Source organism: Quercus robur, chromosome 11 (genome assembly GCF_932294415.1).
Source record: "Quercus robur chromosome 11, dhQueRobu3.1, whole genome shotgun sequence".
Taxonomy (NCBI): Eukaryota; Viridiplantae; Streptophyta; class Magnoliopsida; order Fagales; family Fagaceae; genus Quercus; species Quercus robur.
In genome coordinates, this window is record NC_065544.1 from 9252423 (window position 1) to 9272871 (window position 20449).

Here is a 20449-nt window from a genome sequence, read left to right on the forward strand (position 1 = left end):
AATGAAGGTCGTGACGATTAGATACATGCACTATGTTAACTGCTACATAAAGTTTTTGAGTGATATGCATCTTAAAAAGTGTGCTTTTCAAAAAAAAATATGTGAGTTACAAGAACCTGGATGCATAGGGATGAAATTAGGAAGAATCCAAAATTCTGGGGGCAGTGGATTGCAGCCTGACCACTCATATACTCCTAGTACCTATACAAAAGAGGAGGCATTTCATGTTTACTTACAAAAGTAAATAACATTTGGTTGACAAGAAATTTGACAATACATGTTAAGAATATAAAGAACATATAATCAAATAGTGATATTTTAAACATATCAATTGAATAAAAAGTTATTAAGTAGTACAATATTAACCAAAGCAACATTGGCTAATGGGTTCAATTGGTCATACCGTGACCCAAAACTTTCCCCATGATGGAATTGCTACTATACTACCATGGTCAAGGATCCATTTCCGTCCTCTAGCCATAGCCATGTCTTCACCATCTTCAGGTCCCTCACCAAGTAGCCTTAAGGCAATGTAGCTCAAAGCTGTGCCAAACATTGTACTGTGACCTTCAATATGGAAGCCCCAACCTCCGTCTTCATTCTGTCCAACAAACAAATGGACATGTATAGGTTAAAAATTTGCAAAGTTTTCAATTTTTTAGGCTTGTTGCTCGCTAAATATCTACTAACACTGTGTCATGAGTTTATAAAGAAAATGGATAGAATTTTCTTCCAAATTATATTGGAGAAAAATCCCCCCAATTCACTAGGTGAAACTCAAAAGTCTTTAGATGTATATTTTAAGTTTCTTTTCTTTTTTGTTTTTTCCTTTTTTTTTTTTTTTGGGGGGGGGAGCTAATGAGAATGTCCAGAGCCTTTTTTGGTAAGTGGATGTCCAAACTTTAGGTGTATTTTTAGTCTCCCTCATCTCTAAAGAATTTTCTTATAATTATGTGATGTCAGATGATTTATTTTATTTTAGTTAATAATAACGTGACTTGTTTAAATAATTTAATGAATTATATGAATTTATATATGTTTCTTGATTTTCACGTAATGCTTTAGAGGACAACTATTCTATATATATATATATATATAATTAAATGGGAAATAAAAATGTGATTTCCCTTCTATTAATAAGGGATGCCATTCCCTTTGACCTTTTGTTCCACTCTCGAATTTATATAGATCCTTTGGAACTATAAGTTATTTGAAAACAAAGTTATATTCAATTACAACAAAATATTACCTGGTGATTATACAAGTATCGAATCATTTCCATCTGGTGTGCTGGTGAAAGCACAGCATTGAGACCTCCCGTGATGTACAATGCCATTACCTGCATGGCAATAATTTGAAGTTATGTTAAATGTAACAAACAAAGTCACTGGGTTAATTTTTTCAGCCATCCCAATTTAGTAAGTCATAAATACAATATATCCTATCATATTATATATATATATATAATAAAAGTTGGGTTTAGACGCCATAATTGCGCCACGTGGCTTCATCAAATTGCAGAAATTTTATTAAATTTTTAGATTTTTAAAGAACTAAAAATGAATAGTATATTATCAGGACTCTAATTCATTCTTATCATTAAAGAAAATTAGATTAACATTATTTTTTTATTTGTTAGGATATATTTCTTAAATTAAGGGATATTTAACATACAAAAATTTAATTTAGATAATATTTATCATTTAATTAACATTATTTTTTTATTTGTTAGGATATATTTCTTAAATTATGGTATAATATTTAACATACAAAAATTTAATTTAAATAATATTTATCATCTAAATTTTCAAAATTTTAATATTATTAAATTAATATTATTTTATCAGAATATCAAGCTACAAAACTTGATTATTAAGGGATAAGCACAATCCAAATTCTTCAAGAGGTGATTAATATAAACCTATCCCAAGAAACAGTATATATCTCCAATAATTTGATAATCTTTATCTATTCCAAAAAACAGTATATATCTCCATTAATTTGATAATTTCTACGTTGATGACATTTAATATATATATATATATCAAAATTTCTTATAGCTATCAACCACGTTCTTTTTCTCTCTTTTTTTTTTTAAAAAAATTTAATTTTTAATTTTTTATATATTACATTATGTTGAATCAACTTTTTTTTTTTTTTTCATTCTATTCATATGACCTTTTTTTAATTCCAATTTTTATGGGATAAAAAAAAACACATTGATTAGATATCTTTAATTTCAATAAGATTTAAATGAATTATATTTCAAATGGAACTCTACCAATATATATAACCCTATATATCCTTTTTGGAGTGAAGCTTATTTCAATATGTGAATGCCTAAATCCCATGACAACGCAGGAATGCATTATTTCTTCTTTTATTATTATTATTTTCATTTTGTTTATTTTCTTTAGTGTTATTATTGGTTTTTTTTCTTCATGTGATTTTAATTAATGAATTCAAAACATTTGAAAACATTGTCAAGTTTCTAAAGGCTCCTTCTTTGTTTTTGTATTTTGTTTTTATTAAATTGATTAGGTTTTGTGTATTGGTTGCCTTTTGTTTAAACTAATTTTCTTAGCTTTGATCTAATTTATATGCTTAGGGTTAGGGTCTTAGAATTAATGATTAAATATGGTTAGAATTAATAGATTAATATTAACAAATTTCTTATTTGATTTTTATGTTATATCAAATTATTAAGATGTTCTATACGTGTATTCTTGAATTATCAACTTTAATTTTAATTTATAATATTATCAAGATTATATTAATTTTAGATTTATCAATTGTTTAGTACGTTTTTTTTTTAAATAATTATCAATTTAAAATTCAATTTGGAATTATCAATTTAATTTAGTTTTAGGAAGAAATCTTACCCTTTTATTTTAGTGAGATAATTATTTACACTTGATAATTTTTTTTCTTTTATCTTTATTGAATCTATTAAAATATATAATTATTTATACATTTATTTTATAAGTTTTTTCATAAAAACCGTGCATGCCTATAACTAGTAATATATATATATATACACACACTTTTGGTTGTGCGTTTAAGAGCTTGAATTCAAAAAATCAAAAAGTATATGCAATAAATTGTACCAATCTGATGGGCCTTTTTTGTTTTTTTCAATAATTTAAGAAATTGTACCAATCTGATTGGCCTTATGGAATGAACATATTCAAGAAGTGTTACAATTTTGACAACAATTTTATTTTCTTAAGCAAAGGTATAGAGAGAGAGAGTATGTTTTTTAGAAACAAATGGTTTGAAAATACATACCATGGGTGGAAGGAAAAACAGAGGGCCAGCAGATTCAACAGGCCAGTGGCCATCATGGGCTTGAATGGATGAAAAAAAGCTCAGTGCTCTTTTCAGAGTAGTTATCACTGCTTCCTCTGTTATCACCTCTGTTTCTTTCACTTGGACTGGTGGTGGAATAGGCCCACATGGGTTCTCCTTTCTAAGCTGTGAGTTTGCAATATCAAAGAGTTAGAGATATGTCCAATTGAAAAATTTTGTGGTACTAGATTTTTTTTGGTTATAAATTTGAACTCCGAATAGCAAATACAGAAATGTCTGCTAACGACAGTGACATCTTGCAGCCCAAAATGTCCTTTGAGCTTACATTTAATTAAAACATAGCTAACCTTAATTGACATTTTAACTTGTATGCCGTCTAAAAGGTGTAAAAATATGTTGAATAAAAAGATACCTTTTATGTTGAGGACCCATGCAAATTAAAATATGAAACAACAAATTCGATCACAAGCTTTATGTTTCGAAAAGTTTACTATTTACAGATGAGACCCTTTGTTTATTTTCAGTTTAAGGGACATTTGTTTATTAATTTTTGTTACTTTTCAATACAGATGAGACCCTTTTAAAATATATTCAACTAGTGCACAAAAATACTCGTTAACGAAGCCAAACGTGAGATTTGTCTCACTCATGTTGTGTGCCTGTGTACCAAACTTAAACGAGTCGAAAAGCACATCAATAATATTCTTACATGGGATAAGAAAACAGGGGATAGATTCATAGAAAGGATCAAAAGCCTGTGGTCTACTCTATATGGCTGGTTGACTAGTTTATGATGCTTATAGACTAATGAACATGATGAAATGTTCAACATGATATTCTCAGAAAATATATGAGAGAAAAGACACACATATATAGACATAGTTACCTGCATCCTCATCAAAAGATCAGCACTTTGTTTCTTATGAAACCGGTTTTTCTTAAACTCCTCACGCATCCTTTCAACTTCAGCACGCTCTTCAGGAGTACCAGCATCAGGGTCGAATTCCCAGTGTTGCCGCCCAATGAAATTGTTTAGACTCACCAGCTTTGGCCCTCCTTCGGCTATCTTCAACTTCCACATCCTCTAAATATGTAACAAATACAAATCCTACAGTCATGAGACAAGTTGATATGATCATTAGCCCAATAATATTTGAAATGAACCAAACCCAACTATTTACACACACACAGAGAGAGAGAGAGAGAGAGAGAGAGAGTTATAGCTGGTATGAAACTTCGTATAGTATAAATCATAGCCAACCACAACATATTTCTTAGTAAACATGATATATATATATATATATATATATATATATATATATATATAAATTTGCATATTACATGCTTTGCAGCAAAAATATTTTATCTCATAGAGACCCGGGGACATGTTTTGTTAAATACTACTCATACTGATCTACACAGAAAGAGATCAAGATCATTTTCTTGAGAAAATTGGAGATTGGAAAGTGAGAAATGAATAAAAGAGGAGGAATATTTGAGTGATACCCTTAAAGACTAAGAGAGGAACAGAAAATTTTGTGTTTGTTCCTTAGTGAGATACCAAGAGGCTGGCACACTCAGAGAACAATTTTCTTGGGGTGGTGTAATTGTGAGGTCTTGGCCCTTTAAGTAGGAGAGATATTAGGTGAGAAAGTGATAGGATTAATTCTCTAAAATCCTATTGTATCATGTTGTGTTTGACATTTTGTACAACATCATGTATTAAAATAATAAAAGTTGTTTTATTATCTCAAATAATGAGAACATGAATATTTAGATATATAATATAGATATTATTATATAGTTCTTGATATGCATTGTATGTGATATAGTTCATAATCGGTGATGAAATTGAGCATTTCATCTGTGAATATTATAACATGTCATTAAGATTCTTTTCAAAAAAAAAAAAAAAAACATGTCATTAAGATGGTTTATCTTGATAATAAAAGTGGAGACTTCTAGTTTATGTTTTAAAAATCAAACCGGATTAAACCGAACTGAACGGTTTGACCAGTTCAATTAGGAACCGAATACTGATTGGCTCCGGTTATGACTAAAAACCGTAAAATAATAAAAAACTGGTATTAAATATTAATAGGGAATTGGCCGGTTAACCATAAAAACCGAAAAACAAGTATGGTTGAACCGGTTTTGTAGAATAAGCTGAAACTAATACATTTTGTAGTAAAAAGACAAAAAATTAAAGCATTTTCTTTTTCTCAAATACACCGTGAAAAACTATAAGAATGATGATCCAAGACTAAAAATGCAAAAACTTCAAGAAGAGAGAGAGAGAGAGAGAGAGAAAGATAAAATGAGGTAAAGAACTAAAAATTGAAATGTGATACTTGATTATTTTTTAGCTGGATCGAGGATTACCGTAGCAGCTTCAACTAATGGAAAATTTTTATTTTGAAATTTGAAGCAAACTTGAGAAACATGAGAGACTCTGAGAGTTTGAGAGACTTCAAGAGCACCGTTTAAAACCAAAAGAGATAAAAAAGGAGAAATGAGAGTTTGAAAAAAGTGGGGTAGGTGGAGTATTAATGAGGGTGTTTCTTTTTTCCTTTTCAATGTCTTGTCTTCACCTCCTAGAGCATGCAGGACAACTCATTTAATGGAAGGGAAGGGTAAAAAAAAGAAAAAGAAAAAGATAAAAGAGGAGGTCATGTCAATAATCAGTAAATATATAAGTATTAAACATATAATAATAATAATAATAATAAATATATATTATATATTGTTAATTTGATTCTTAACAGACATAAACTTTTATATAGGGGTAGTGGGTTTTGTTATTTTTATTTTCTAAATTTAATTCATGAAAACTAAACTCACATTATTTTTTAAAATTTTATATATATGTTTAACTTGAATATTCTTAGTTAAAAACTTAAAATATATATTTTTATTTTAAATTAACAATTAAATTATTTATAACGTCACCAGTTCGACTACCGATTGGCGGTCCAACCAGAAAACCGATAACCAGTTCTTTTTCCTGTTCTTTCACCATACTGATTTTTAAAACCATGCTTCTAGTTAATATTTTGAAGTGTCTTAAGTATATAAGACATATTGACCAGACCGCCATGAGATTAATTATTCTATTAACAATTTTCAACTAAAAACATAAACTCTCAATCTTAAGGGAATTGTGAACTTGAATATAAAATGTTGTTTTCTTTGATATATCAAGAGTAAGATCTATATTAATGAACAAAATCTCAGTACGTTAAGAAATCACATGTAGTGATGAATGGACACATATTCATAATATGGACTTCATAGTCTCTTTCTAGGTATAAAGTAATCCCTTGAAATAAGTTTAATGAGTTTAGCTATTCAAAGTGTTTGGTCTAACCACTTTAGTAATAAAGAGTTACTAAAATTTATATTTTATGAAATTTGATTTCATACACGAATAACTTATAGGATTAAATTGGGAACTCAAGGATCAATAGATAGTAATTTTCAAAGGGACATTTATATATTATGACTTTGTGTTACTATGAATATTTTCAAGAAGGGGTTAATTGATTAGATAATAAAGTCTTGGGATATAATTTTATTAATAAAGCCCAGAGTGTAATTATATTTTTATAGTAGTATTAAATGTAATTAATGGTAATTTTAGGACTTCTCAAGGGTTGACTGATAGGCCAAAAGCCCATTAGAGCTAAAGTTTTATTTGTCCCTTTGGTCCCATTCCAAGCCACACACTAAAGCTCAATTGAGTTGTCCTAAAAGGTCAGCCCAATTAGATAATTAGTTAATTATTTAATAAGAGTTATTAAATAGAATAATTGCTTAGGTAGTTATTTGTATGTTCAAGTAAAAAAGATTAAAATAGCTTTTAGAAAAAACACAAGCTCTTGAGAAAAGAAATAATGTACAGAATTGATGGAGAGACCATGCATCTTTGGCATATATGGAATTGCGGTGAAGATTGAAGGTCCACCCATGTTCAATCTTCTTCTTTGTTTTAAATTTCACTGCATCAAGGTACATTTTTCTATTCTTTGTTTCTAAAATTCAAAAGTTCCATGTTCTCTCACATGAATGAAATAGATCCATAAATTTTTTGTTGCTTATTTTGTATAAGATGCAAAACTATATTTTCCAACAAGAAGAATGTGGTAGGTAGAATGGTGTCAACATTTAAGTCATGAATTTGCAAGAGAGAGAGAGAGAGAGAGAGAGTGTCTGATTTCATGTAGGTATTGACAATTGATGAACCAACACAACTGACATCAGAAGGATGGACCAAAAGTTGATGGGGAAGACATGAATGTTTTTGCCTTTTGACTTCGCAATCCTCCAATCTACCCCCTGTTTATCATAATCGGGTGTAATATCCCTAGATTTAAGATTACCTGCAACACCCTAGGTATTGCACCTAATGTAATAACTATCAACAACTAAGATTGAGTGTTGAAAAAAAGTAACTTTCAATCTCAACCATTGAATCAAAGAAGTGAGAAAAAGTTAAAATGGTAAAAAGTGTTTGTGTATGGGGAGGGGGTAATTGTAATGGGTGTAATGCCTTAGGTATTTGAGAAGTCATGTTTTAGTGAACTACATGATGACTTGATCCCTCTCGAGGGTACGTAGGCAACTTAGTATCTTTTGCTGAGTTCAATCACGCACTAAAAAAAAAAAACATAAAAACAAAAAAAAAAATCATCCAAAAAGAAATTATCAAAAAAAAAAAAAAAAGATCATCAAAAAAGAAATCATCAAAAAAAAAAATCTGTTGAACTACGTGATGACTTGATCCCTCTCCGGGGTACGTAGGCAGCTTAGTACTTATCACTAAGTTCAGTCACATGAAAAGAAGAAGGATTGCCAGTCTAGCTTGAAGAGTTTTCCAACAGTCATCAATATGCTTTTAAGGTCCCTTTGGTTGACAAGGCATTGCTTAAAGATAATCAACTGTTCAATAGGATGATCAAAGATCGTTGTAGTTGAAGATGAAGACTAAATGAGGTCTGCATGGCATTGCCCATCTTCTATGGACATTCTCCCACAATTCTGAAGTATGCTTTGCATCACTTATCTCCTGGGGGCATCTTCTTGTACCTTGCAAGTCTAAACTACATCGTCTCTCTTCTAGGTTGTGCCATTTCATAACTCTGAAATTTGAACCACATCATCTTCCTTTTGAGTGGTGCCGTTTCGCATTATGTCTCTGAAATCTGGACAATGTCACATTCCTCCAGCATTTGAAGTTGGTGTTGTATCATCTCTCCTCTAAGGGCATGTTTGTGCAATGTCAAAGTCTTGGCGGCATTCTTCTCACATCCTCAAAGTCTTGATGAGAGCTCCTTGCATCTTCAAAGTCTTGTTGGCATCTCTAAAATCTTGATGCCTGGCTAAAGTGCTATGTACCCTCGAAATCTGAGCTATGTTTCCTCTGAAAATTGGTGCTAATACAGCTTCATTATATAGGCCAATGTTGGTGCGACTGCAGTGCAAATGAAGTGTTGACATGATGTCATGGCTTCGACGAATATTGGCATGGCTTCAATACAAATAAAGTGTTGATGTGGCTTCATAACAAAGATGAATATTGGCATGGCTTCAAAGCAAATAAAGTGTCGAGGCAACTTTATGGCAAAAGAAGAGTGCTAGTGCAACTTCATTACAAAGGCAAATGATGGTGCGACTTCATAGCAGATGCAAGTACAAATGTTGCTTCAATAAACAAATGCAAGTGTTGGCGCAGCTTCATGACAAAGATAAGTGGTGCCACGATTTCGATGCAAAGAAAAAATATGGATGCAGCTTCATCATGAAGGCAGGTGTTAATATAGCTTCAGTACAAGGACAAATGCTGATGTGGTTATGTTGCAAAAACTCTTGATGTAGCTACATTGCAAAGATCCTTGATATGACTGCGTTGAAAAGACAAGTGTTGGTGCAGCTTAATTGCCAAGACAAAAGCTAGTACAACTTCAAAGTCAAGTACTAGTAATAGCATCATTGTATCATGAACATCTGTGATAACATTGTTGCCTAGATGACTGTCATAATGAGAACGGCAAGTACGAAGACAAACATCACTCTAAGAATGTTGGTGTAAAGCTAAAGCCCAAAGAATAAGAAAAACATGCTGCATAATAAAAACAATCAACAATAAATAACTTGTTAGAAGAAAATCTCATGGCACATTTAAACAAAAAAAAATCAACAAAGAGAGAGAGCTCCAATTTTAATCTCTAGCCTGTTAAGAAAAAGAAAAAAAAAGAAAAAAAAAAAAAAAAAAAAAAAAAAAAAAAAGCAAAATTTCTCTACATATTATGCTACCGACTAGAGGTTGCTTATAAAACTTAATGCATGCCCTGGGCGGGCTTTCTATAGAGAACTCCTAAAGGTAACAGACAAGAAAAAACACGTATAAAAAGTTAAAGTAACATATTTTCAAAGGATGACATAACAACCTTGGAAAAAAAGGTCAGTGTCCATAAATGCATCATAATGTCAGAAGGACAATACTGCACTAGACCTCAGAAATAGACCTACAAAAGTACACATATTATCTAAAAAACTACTGCACTGGGAAGAAGATCTAACCACATATTTTTCAAAGCTGTCGACCTTGAAAGTAGAAAATCTTGCTGATCAACCAATGTCAAACACTGTCAGAGCCGCCGAAGACCATAAATCCATGAAACCGACACCATGGGAGTCTCCTACGGCCTTCGATCCACCAAACCCGAAAATTCCAGGCCCAGATGCCCAGCCACGCGCGGCCACAAATTCCCAACGTCCCGCAAGTTTCTCATTCAAATCTGCACAAATCTGAGAAAATTTTTACAAAACTGGCGCCACTACTAGATACATCGGCCCACGATCTACAAAACCAAAAAATTTCAGGTTCAGGTGCCAAGCCACGCGCCTCCACGCGCCTCCATAGGCTTCGAAGATCGTAGTCTCCTCCTTCGCTTCTGTGCAAATCGGGCCACCAATTCAGAAAACAGAAACTACCACTCGATCCAGCGTGCCCCGATCTGCAAAACTTAAAAATTTCAGGCCCAAATGATCATCCACGCGCTGCCACGCGCCACCAGAGGCTCCGGTAATCGCCAGTGTCGGTTCACGCGCTTACACGCGCCGACACGGATAAGTCACGCGTTACACGCGCCACACGTGCCCTCCAGCGCTATGACGTCACTGATGACGCCATCCTCCACTAGCCGGTTTGACCGATCTGGAAATCTGACCCGGTCCGAACCGCCTGCAAAAAAAAAACACTAAAAAAATAAAATGAGAAAAGGGAGAGAGAAAATGCTTTGACCAAGTGGACCTTTGACATTGACTAAAAAGTCAAAATTTTCAAAACGGATCTGTCCCACTCAATTTTTCGAGTACATTCCAATTTTGGGACCCGTTTCTTCTTTTGAAGCTCAGAAACTGTGCAAACAACCAATTTCCAAAAGTTGACTTTTGCGCGAATGTTGACCAAATGTCAAAATTTTTAAGATGGACATCTCTTGCTCAATTTTCCGAGTACATTCCAATTTTGGAGTCCGTTCTATCATTTAAGACTTGGAAATTGCACAAATGACTCAATTCCAAGGTAGTTGACTTTTGTGTTAAAGTCGACCTAAAGTCAAGATTTTCAAGCCAGACTTGTCTTGCTTAGTTTTTCGTGACTTGGAAACCACCAATCTGACCTACTTCTCTGAAGTACTAGTAGTGTCCAAAACTTAAGCTCCCAAGATCAAAATTTGAGATTCATCCACTTGGTATGGATTCCCTCAAGGTTATTCTCCAGACTTCATCAAGGCTTCCCTTTCAAAGTACAAATGAACTCTCACAAGTATGACTTGAACTTGAAATTACATTGGATCATTAGTTCAACCTACCATTCTCATTCGGTGCCTACCATTCCCATCTATCGTTCCCATTTATCGTTCCCACCAAAAATTCTCAATCGTCATTCTCAACTACCTATCTACCATTCTTCGTCTCTCTGCTATAAATAAAAGGGTTGGATTCATTAAGAACTCATCAAGAAAAAAAAAACACACTGAATCATGAAATGAAGATTTGCTTCTTTCAAATTTTCAAGTCCTCCTTTTCACAGCCATTTCTCACTATGGCCTCATCATTCTCAACACTTAGCAACCGATATTGCTTTATAATCGGTTTTAGATCAATCCTCTCATGGTTTGGTCGAAACCCTCTTTACAACATCATTGTAGTTTTGAGATCCAAACAAATTTTGTTTCTCCCCTTAACGACCACATTTGTCCATAAAATTACTCATAACAAGGTCTGCGTTGTTGTTCCATGCTTCCTCGGATTTGGTTGGCCAGGAAATCCAAGTCCAGCAGAGACACCTGTTCCTAAGCTTAGGGCTCCTGTAGTCTCTCTCCAATTGCTTGGTCTTCCAGCAGAAGCAGTGGTTCGGAACAAATAGCAACTTGGATGGTTTCTAAGACCAGAATCACAAGTTAGCTCCATCTTTCATTTTTCTGTGCTTTTCCAACAAATGGCAGTAGGCGAAAATGGTAAAAAAGTGTTGGGGTATCCTACAAATTGTCTTCCATCGAACACTTGAAACAACCTCCAAGACACTAGCTCATCAGAATTCAGCCTTTGGTGCTGGTAAATAGTCACTAAAGCCTTATTCCATGTCCCCACCATTGTGGGACCCAAAGGTCATCGTTGCTAGTACCTCAAAACACACTTTTTGGAATTACTCCAACTTAAATTCTGCTTGAAGTATTTCAGAAAGTACTCTTCTGAAATTACTTCAACTTAACATTCATTGGCATGGTCCCATCACACACGCACATTCGATGACTTGCCACCGGACCTCATTTAGCATGCAGTTAGTCCCATATCCCAAGTTGTACTTCCCAGAAACATCTACACTAGAGGGTCCCCAACATACAGGGCCATCACCATGGTGTCATATGTTTCACCCATTCACTTCATCTTCATCACCTCCACCACCAGCATACCCAGAATCCATAAGCTTCTGAAATTACCTCACCTTAACCTGAGTGATACAATTACACATGCGCATTCAACCACTTTCCCACATGTCCTCGCCGTAATCTAAAGCATGTTCTTCCAAGATAACTTCACCAGAAGTTCTTAAAAACACGAGGCTAGCCCCATAACTCTGCATGCTGTACCCAGCTACCATTCTCTCATCTTCCCCATCTTCTACAACTTGTGATCGCCGCCAACGATTCAAAATATTCTTTTGAAATTACCTCAACTTAACCTCTGCTAAAATGATTCAATCTTGCAAGTATATCCAACTTCTTGCAAACAACTTTCAGCCTCACCAACCCACTTCAAATACCATAGAACACTCTTTTGAAATTACTTCAACTTAAACTATGCTGAGAAGGCTCGGTCACGCAAGTACATTCAAATACTGGCAGACCCCTTTTCGGTCTCATCAAAGTCTTTCATATGGGTGGGTCTATACCTCGAAAATTATCTCATCCTGCTGAAAGCTCCACCACCTTCAACTACTTTACTTAAAGAGTCAAGTGTAAAAATCCATTTTCGAAACTCATTCCCACACCACACTTCGAAACTGTGTGCGTGAACGAGTCTCAAGGGGGCATTTGTAGAGAGGGAAAATTCCCGACCTATCACAAGCTGACACGTCACATTATTAAGTCCACAAAATACAGCCAATTACAAAGCACCACATATTGCTACTAGGTTTTGCTATCACTATTCAGAAACCAACAAAAATTTGCCAAGTGTCATGCAAAAACCAATCACACATCAATGCGTGTAAGCGATGACACAAGCAGTCCAGCACGTGTAAGCGATGACACAAGCAGTTCAGCACGTGTAAACGATGACATAAGCGGAACAATCAGGTTGTGACATGTGTCACCAATCAGACTCCGCCACGTGTCGCTCACACACCCCCAAACTCCTATAAATAGAAGCCTTCCTAAGACATTTAAGGGGACCAAGATTCAGAAGTGAAAAAGCTCTACAAGAATCAAGCCTCAAAGCCTTCAAGAACTTCAACCCCAAAATCGGAGAACATTCGAAGTAGAATCATCCAAACCATCTGCCTAGATCCTAAAGTTTGCGAGAATCAAGCTCAAAGTATCTGAAAACATCAACAAATCACAAATCAATGAAGCTCTACGGATCCAAGCTTCTAAAGCCCTAAAGAACTTCCACCACAAACCTTCGAAGACGAAGAACACACGAAGAACACAAAGAACGTGAAGAACAAAGGATTTCTAACAAGCTCATAGCTAGAGATTCATTGTAATTCCGTTTCAGCAATCTTCGATCCATCCCTCAACCAAATTGAAGGATATTTTGTGTTCAAGTCAAAATCACATTACCACAAATCCAATCAATAAGTCTTGCAAGGAGATCGAATCAGAGGATCACTCTTTTGTAATTTCAGAGAATTGTACCACACTATCATCAATACAAATTCGCATTTGTGAAACTATTTTACTTGTTTGACTTATTTCAAACAGAGAAATTTAGTCGTCCACAGTAGGAAAGTGGGTTATCATAACTAAGTATATACAATTGAACATTATTGTAAAATGAAAGCTCGAAAATGTATTAAAAACACAAGAGCTGTTTAGACCCTCAAATTAAAGATTACGACTCGATTGATTTAACTCTAACTTATACAAAGTGCGGAAAAGAGTAAATACAAGCAGATAAACAAACAAATTACTCTAACCCATAATCATTATAACACAGCAGTAAAATGAAAGGTAAAAGAGTAGGGAAGAAAAATGCAAATACAAGATAACATGCCGATGTGTTATCGAAGAGGAAACCGAAATACTCGGCGTAAAACCTCTCCGTCGCCCTCCAAGCGGTAAATCGATCCACTAGACAATAAGTTGGGATACATGAATAGCAAGAGACCCTCCAAGCCTAATCTACCCAATGTACCTAAGCCCTCCAAGCTCCTACTACAACAAGGCTTCTCGGAACCATGTCTTGTCTAGTTTTTCGGATCCAGCAATGCACCCGATTGCATCCACCAAGCCTTACCAGCTTCTTTTGGCAAATCCCCAAAGCTTCCCAAACTCTAAAACACTCTCTACACTCTAAACATGTGTGGGTTATGTTTGGGTACAAATCTCCTGTCAAGGTATGATAATGGGAGAGGAAAGGAGAAGATGCTAGAATGATTTCTCACTAAGGATGAGTAACTCTCTCTCTAAAAGATGAGTGTGTGTGTTGTAGAAAACCTATCTAGGGTTTTTCTCTCTGAATGGCCTCTTCTACATTTATGGGTAATAAGAGTATATATAGTATAGGTGAAGGGTAAGAAAGTCGCACTTGAAAATACTCTAGACAAAATGTTTTGTGACTACCTTGCGGGAAGGCCTTACCCGCGAGACACTCGCGAAACTAACAGCCTGGCACGACTCTTCAGCTTCCAGTCATGTGCTTCTCACATGCCCTTTTCGCGGGAACCCTTCTCGTGAACTTCTCGCGAGCTAGTTGCAAAATGCACTGATCTTCATATAAGCTTAAGTCTTCACTAATTTAATACTAAACCTAATACAATAAAATCCCACAAAATACAAGGAATAAAATTAAAATAAATACAACACTTTTTGTCATGGAATAAAGCCAACATAAAACATAGTTGTAAACCACAACTTTGCATATAATGATCCCTAGTGTATGATGAATGTGGTCTTGATGACTAACCACATACGATGATCACGCATGCATGAGGTATGACGGCGTAGGACAAGTGACGAATGTGTGATTATAGCTAACTTTGTTCATTGAACACTAATGCATGGTGTATGATGATGATGAAGCTCGGTGATCATGTGCTTACATGTAGCGTTACACGATGCAATTAGTACGATGAACGATGATTGTGTTATCATAGATAACCGTATGTGGTGAGGACGAAAGTACGATGACGTCTAATGATAGGAACACAATGAACTTTATCATTTGAGATGTACAAAGAAGATTGATGAGTGATTAATGTGTTTTGACCTCTAAGCTTTAGCAATGAACCAAAAGGTGTCATAAAAGAGGAAAATTACTTTTAATAATAAGGACATCATGTGTATTGTCATCCGATGAGTTGATGACAAGAATATACGCAATTTGTGAATGATGACCGGACAACCTTAATAACCCATATAGGATGAAACTCATTATTGACTAATGATTGTTTGAACATAATTTGCAATTCATGATATTTCAAGGAATGGATGATGGATGGCCATGGTGAGTAATGATAAATATGTTATCATAGTTAATATAATACGGTGAATCTGCATGTGTTATATACAATGACGATAACTAATGGTGAACATATGACCATATCAAAGCTTATATCATGCACGTGTAAACATATAATTGTCCATAGAAATAATAATGCATGAGAGTTACTGAATCCATTGCCTGCAAGAATTAACGTGTGCTTATTGTTCCAAGTGTACCATAAACAATAAACAATCTTTCTCCCTGTCTATTTTATAGAGGAAAATGGCCTTTAGGTTTAGCAAAATACCAAAATAATACAAACCCTAAACACAAAACAAAATAGAAAAATCTTCTAAACCCTGATGTAAAAACCATGCACTAGAATGGTCAAAGAATAGGTTTGTGCCTCGATTTCTGGTTCATCCCGATTTTGACCGGTTTTGGAGATTTTATTGGACCGGACTGGTGCCCGATTCCTAATTGAACCGTTTGGTCCATTTTTAAAACAATGATAAAAACCCATGACAAACCGTCCTAAACACTAAACTTGGGAAAAAAAATAATACAAACCCTAAACACTAAACCTTAGTGAATTTTTTTTTTTTAAATGATAACAAAATCTCCTAAACACCAAGCCCTAATAAATAAATAAAATCTACAAATCCTTCTAAATCCTTAGCCCTAAACGCTAAACCCTAATAAAAAAATCTACAAGCCTTCCTAAATCCTAAACCCTATACACTAAACCCTGATAAAATGATCTACAAACCCTCCTAATTCCTAATGTGTAAACACTAAACCCAATTGAAGAATTCTTTTATATAGTTCTTACAATCAAATGTCTTCTTTGCATGTTTTTTTTTTAATAAAAATAATCATTTACCTATATACCTTAACAAAAGGTATTTATTACACTAGTAACACATACATATATAGTATAAAAGGTAATTACTATACTGTGGTGGGTCTAGGTAGAGTATTTCGATACAAAAATTGGTGAAAAAAAGTGGTGGGTCTATTTGATAGTGACAAACAGTCAATTATAGTATGCCATATAAGATAGTTGTGGCAATATCATTGTTGGGTTATAGATTGACCCCAGTTAATTAATTCAATTACCGAGTTGATTAATTAGGTCAAATTACATGCAATATCGTGTAAGCACCAACAAATCACAATTCTAATCTAGAATGTAATGGAAATTAAATTTGACACAGTAATTTGTTGATTAATAGGAAAAACCTTCACAAGGCAAAAACCTCACCTGATGAATTTCATGTCACCACTCCTAAAAATCCACTAATCAAGAACAAGCAGTTACAAGTACAATGAATTTTATCCTCCTAACCTATCCCAAAGTACCTACCTATAGTAGAACCCTTACGTTAATCTCCAATTAGACTTGATCTTGTAGAGACTTCTTCAATTGCACAAATCTCCAATTTGGGACTAACTCCCAGCAACTTGTAGCTTATTGTTGGATACAAAGTTCTTCACTAAACACTTATAGAATAGAAAGCAAATTGGTCACAAAACCCTAAGGCACATAAAAATATAGTAGCTTTACAAGAAGTGTATAGATTCTCTATGTGAGTCTTTGTCTATTGGCTATAAAATAATACTTTTACATCATCTAGTAGGTTATAGAACAAAACCCTAGAAAAGACACATCATCATAAGCCAAAAATCAAATCTAAGAAATTTGAATATGCAAAACTCAATGGATCAAGAGGTATCGATATTCATTTATTCTCAATAGCAACTTGTATCATGCCAGGTCTTGAGGTTACAGTTTTCAACTTTTTCAGACTTGTTTCTTTGTGCAGACTTCATGCCTTCAATACCACCACTTGTAAAGTCTTTTAACATACTTCATGATATATATTCTTGAATCCACTTAAAACTACTCAAATACAAATAAAATGCATTTGTTCAAAAAATATGCCAACTACATAAAAATGACCTAACAACTATGAATATTGAATTTGTGGACTCAATTATGTATTTAAAATGTCAAACACCCTAGATATTGCATCTAATGCAATAACTATCAACAACTGAGATTGAGTGTTGAAAAAAAACAAATTTCAATCTTCACTACAACAAAATGTATTTTCAGTGACGAAAAAATTTGTCACTAAAAGTCTAGTTTTTCGTCACTAAGGACCTTTAATGATGAAATTGGACTTTTAGTGACGAAACTCATTTCGTCACTGTAGCCCCATCACTAAAAGTCTTAGTGACGAAAAATTTCGTCACTAAAAGTCCAATTTGATTTTTTTTTTTTTTTTAAAAAAAAAAACCTTTTAGTGAGGAAAACATTTCGTCACTAAATGTTTTCCTCACTAAAAACACTATTCAGTGACAAAAATATTTCATCACTAAAAACACTTTAGTTTACTAAATCATATTTAGTGACAAATAATTTAATCACTAAAACTATGTTCGGGTACATATAGTGACGAAAAAATTTGTCACTAAAACCATTTTTAAGAAAATCCAGGCACATAGAGTGACGAAAATTTTCGTCACTAAAACCATTTCTTACAAAATTTTGCTATATTTAGTGACGAAATTTTCGTCACTAAAACAATTTTTTGTTGCTATATTTGTGACGAAAAAATTCGTCACAAAAACTTATTTTCTGTTTTTATTTTTTTCATGGCTTTGATATTAACCTGTAACCTGTCATTACATTATTAAAACCTCACATTTGAATAATACATTTATTTCAACAACACATTTATAAAAAAAGATCCATACATTCCATAAGTAAAAAATAAAACAAGTATCCAATTCAAACTCCTTCCATACAAGTATACAATAATTGTTTGCAACACATACAATAACTCAAGATGTTTTATAACAATACAAAAAGTATAGCATAATATAATTAGAACTAACGGAAGATGTCCTCATGCCTCTTGCGTAGCTCGTGCCTCTTGGTCCCTAGCTCGCTCCTCTTGGTACAATTGAAGCCTTCTAAAACTTCATGTACTATTGGAATCACTGCTTAATCATAAAGATTTCTTTGTTGAGCTGAGGGACCAAAAACCTACATATTACCACAAACAAAATCTTAGCATCTACCATCAAATATGAAACTAGATTCTCAAAACTAACATTGTTTAACATTTCGGACATACACGTTCAAGTTTTTTTTTTTTTTTTTGCTAACATTAAGTGGGGGAGGGATATTCAAACTCAAGTTCTCCTGCCTCTATAGAGAATTGGACAATGTGCCAATGCCACTGAGTACAAGACTCTTGGTGACATATACATTCAAATTATAGGACTCCCTTATACTTTCCATTTCAGTGTTCGGATGTAAAGGTGTACATGGTGGCACATCATTTAATATTCTATTCTTACTACACCAAGAAATGAATACTTATTTTAGAGGACAAGACACCATGCACACCATTAAATGGACATTTTCCATTTCAAGGACAAATGAAGAGGACCCTTTTCCTGGAAAAAAAAAATTACTTAACAAGAACACGCCTCTTTACCTACTCATTTTACCCTTTTCTATCCAAGTTTTATGTATATAGCCCTTACATTAGATCACCTTGAAATAATGTGAAACCAAAGAATCCCCCATAAACAACTAATTAATCTTTGAACCTTAATTCTTGAAAGCAACAACCAAACAATTATAAGTAAATATTGAACCACACTTTGAAACAAACACCCAAATGCCAAAACATCAAAGTCTAAGTAAAACCCAATACCCCATTTGTGAAAATCTACTCATCACACTTTAACCCTCCTCAAAAAGTTCATACAATTTTCACCAATCTCAAAAATTCACTTCCCCTATCATATATATACAAACTAATTGAAATGAATGAAGTAGTACCTAATCTACTCATCACACTTTAACCCTCCTCAAAAGGTTCATACAATTTTCACCAATCTCAAAAATCCAACACAACCCACCTTATAACACCATACAAGCCACCCGCTTACTCCAACACAATAACCTACCACAAAACCAATCACAAACATTACAAATATAGAGTGTTTACAAATATTGAAATCAATTGAAGTACTATTCATCACATCTAATCTACAAGGTCCACTCACATTTGCAAGAAATTAAAAACACTCCCAATATAAATTTAAACCACCTTATAACATCATGCAAGCCACCTGCTTGCTCCAACACAATATACCACCACAAATCCAATTTCCAACATCACAAGTATAGAGTTTTATAAGTTTTTAACTAGAATTTACTTACTTTGCTCAAGCTAAGTTTACAACTTTCAGAAAAAATCCAAAGTTACTGCAAACAATGTGTATTTAATCTGCAAAAGAAAAGTTAAATTTATAGTACAAAAGTTAAAGAAAAGTTAAACAAGCAGATAAGACAATAATTAGAACCGCCAATGAAGAAAGATAATTACAAGGGAATGAAAAGCTTGTAAACAACCAAATGTCAGCACAAATATCTAATTCTTCAAAATCACTACCCCACATGAAAACTAGCAAACAAAAGCCACAATCTAGAAACAACACTACTTGTACTATAATGGAAAAATCATATTCAAAAATTAACTATTCAACTAAACAACTCTTTAGAGAAACAACACCAACCATTCACCTAATAGTGAAGATTCACCCAATTCAACACCAACATAAAGATGGTGCAACTAACACTATTTAACTAGAGATTTCCCCCTGTTCAACAACCATTATCAACATACCAACTATTAATACAAAAGCTTTCACCAAAAATCCCACATTTATATCACTAAAACTTGCAAAAGAGTAACACACATTATTATTATTATATCATAGAGTCCAGAATGAATCCAAATCCTATAAAACATTGCCTTAAGTTTCTACTAAAAAGCAAGAAATTGTTTAATCACCCTTATTTTGGAGCAAACACATAAGTAATCACCCATTGCTGTTTCAA

General features: G+C 33.7%; 1 protein-coding gene and 1 long non-coding RNA gene across 7 annotated transcripts in view; both read right to left on the bottom strand.

Annotated features, from left to right (window-relative positions):
* Window positions 1–20449, bottom strand: part of LOC126707682 (lupeol synthase-like) — a 108390-nt gene that overhangs the window by 44170 nt on the left and 43771 nt on the right. The window contains exons 1-6 of one of the 6 annotated variants that reach the window (XM_050407509.1): window positions 4816–4923; window positions 4196–4417; window positions 3289–3474; window positions 1250–1339; window positions 404–601; window positions 117–201 (exon numbers count right to left, since the gene is read on the bottom strand). In XM_050407509.1, the coding sequence (XP_050263466.1) occupies window positions 117–201; window positions 404–601; window positions 1250–1339; window positions 3289–3474; window positions 4196–4390 (754 nt within the window). In that variant the 5' untranslated portion in view covers window positions 4391–4417; window positions 4816–4923. Of the gene's footprint in view, window positions 1–116; window positions 202–403; window positions 602–1249; window positions 1340–3288; window positions 3475–4195; window positions 4418–4815; window positions 4924–20449 lie in introns of those variants that run through there. The other 5 variants (XM_050407516.1, XM_050407512.1, XM_050407514.1 and 2 more) reach the window with 5 other exon arrangements.
* LOC126707685 (uncharacterized) lies at window positions 18292–20137 on the bottom strand. The gene is made up of 2 exons (XR_007649045.1): window positions 19769–20137; window positions 18292–18577 (listed from the first exon to the last, which is right to left on the bottom strand). It is a non-coding gene; the product is annotated as an uncharacterized LOC126707685 (long non-coding RNA).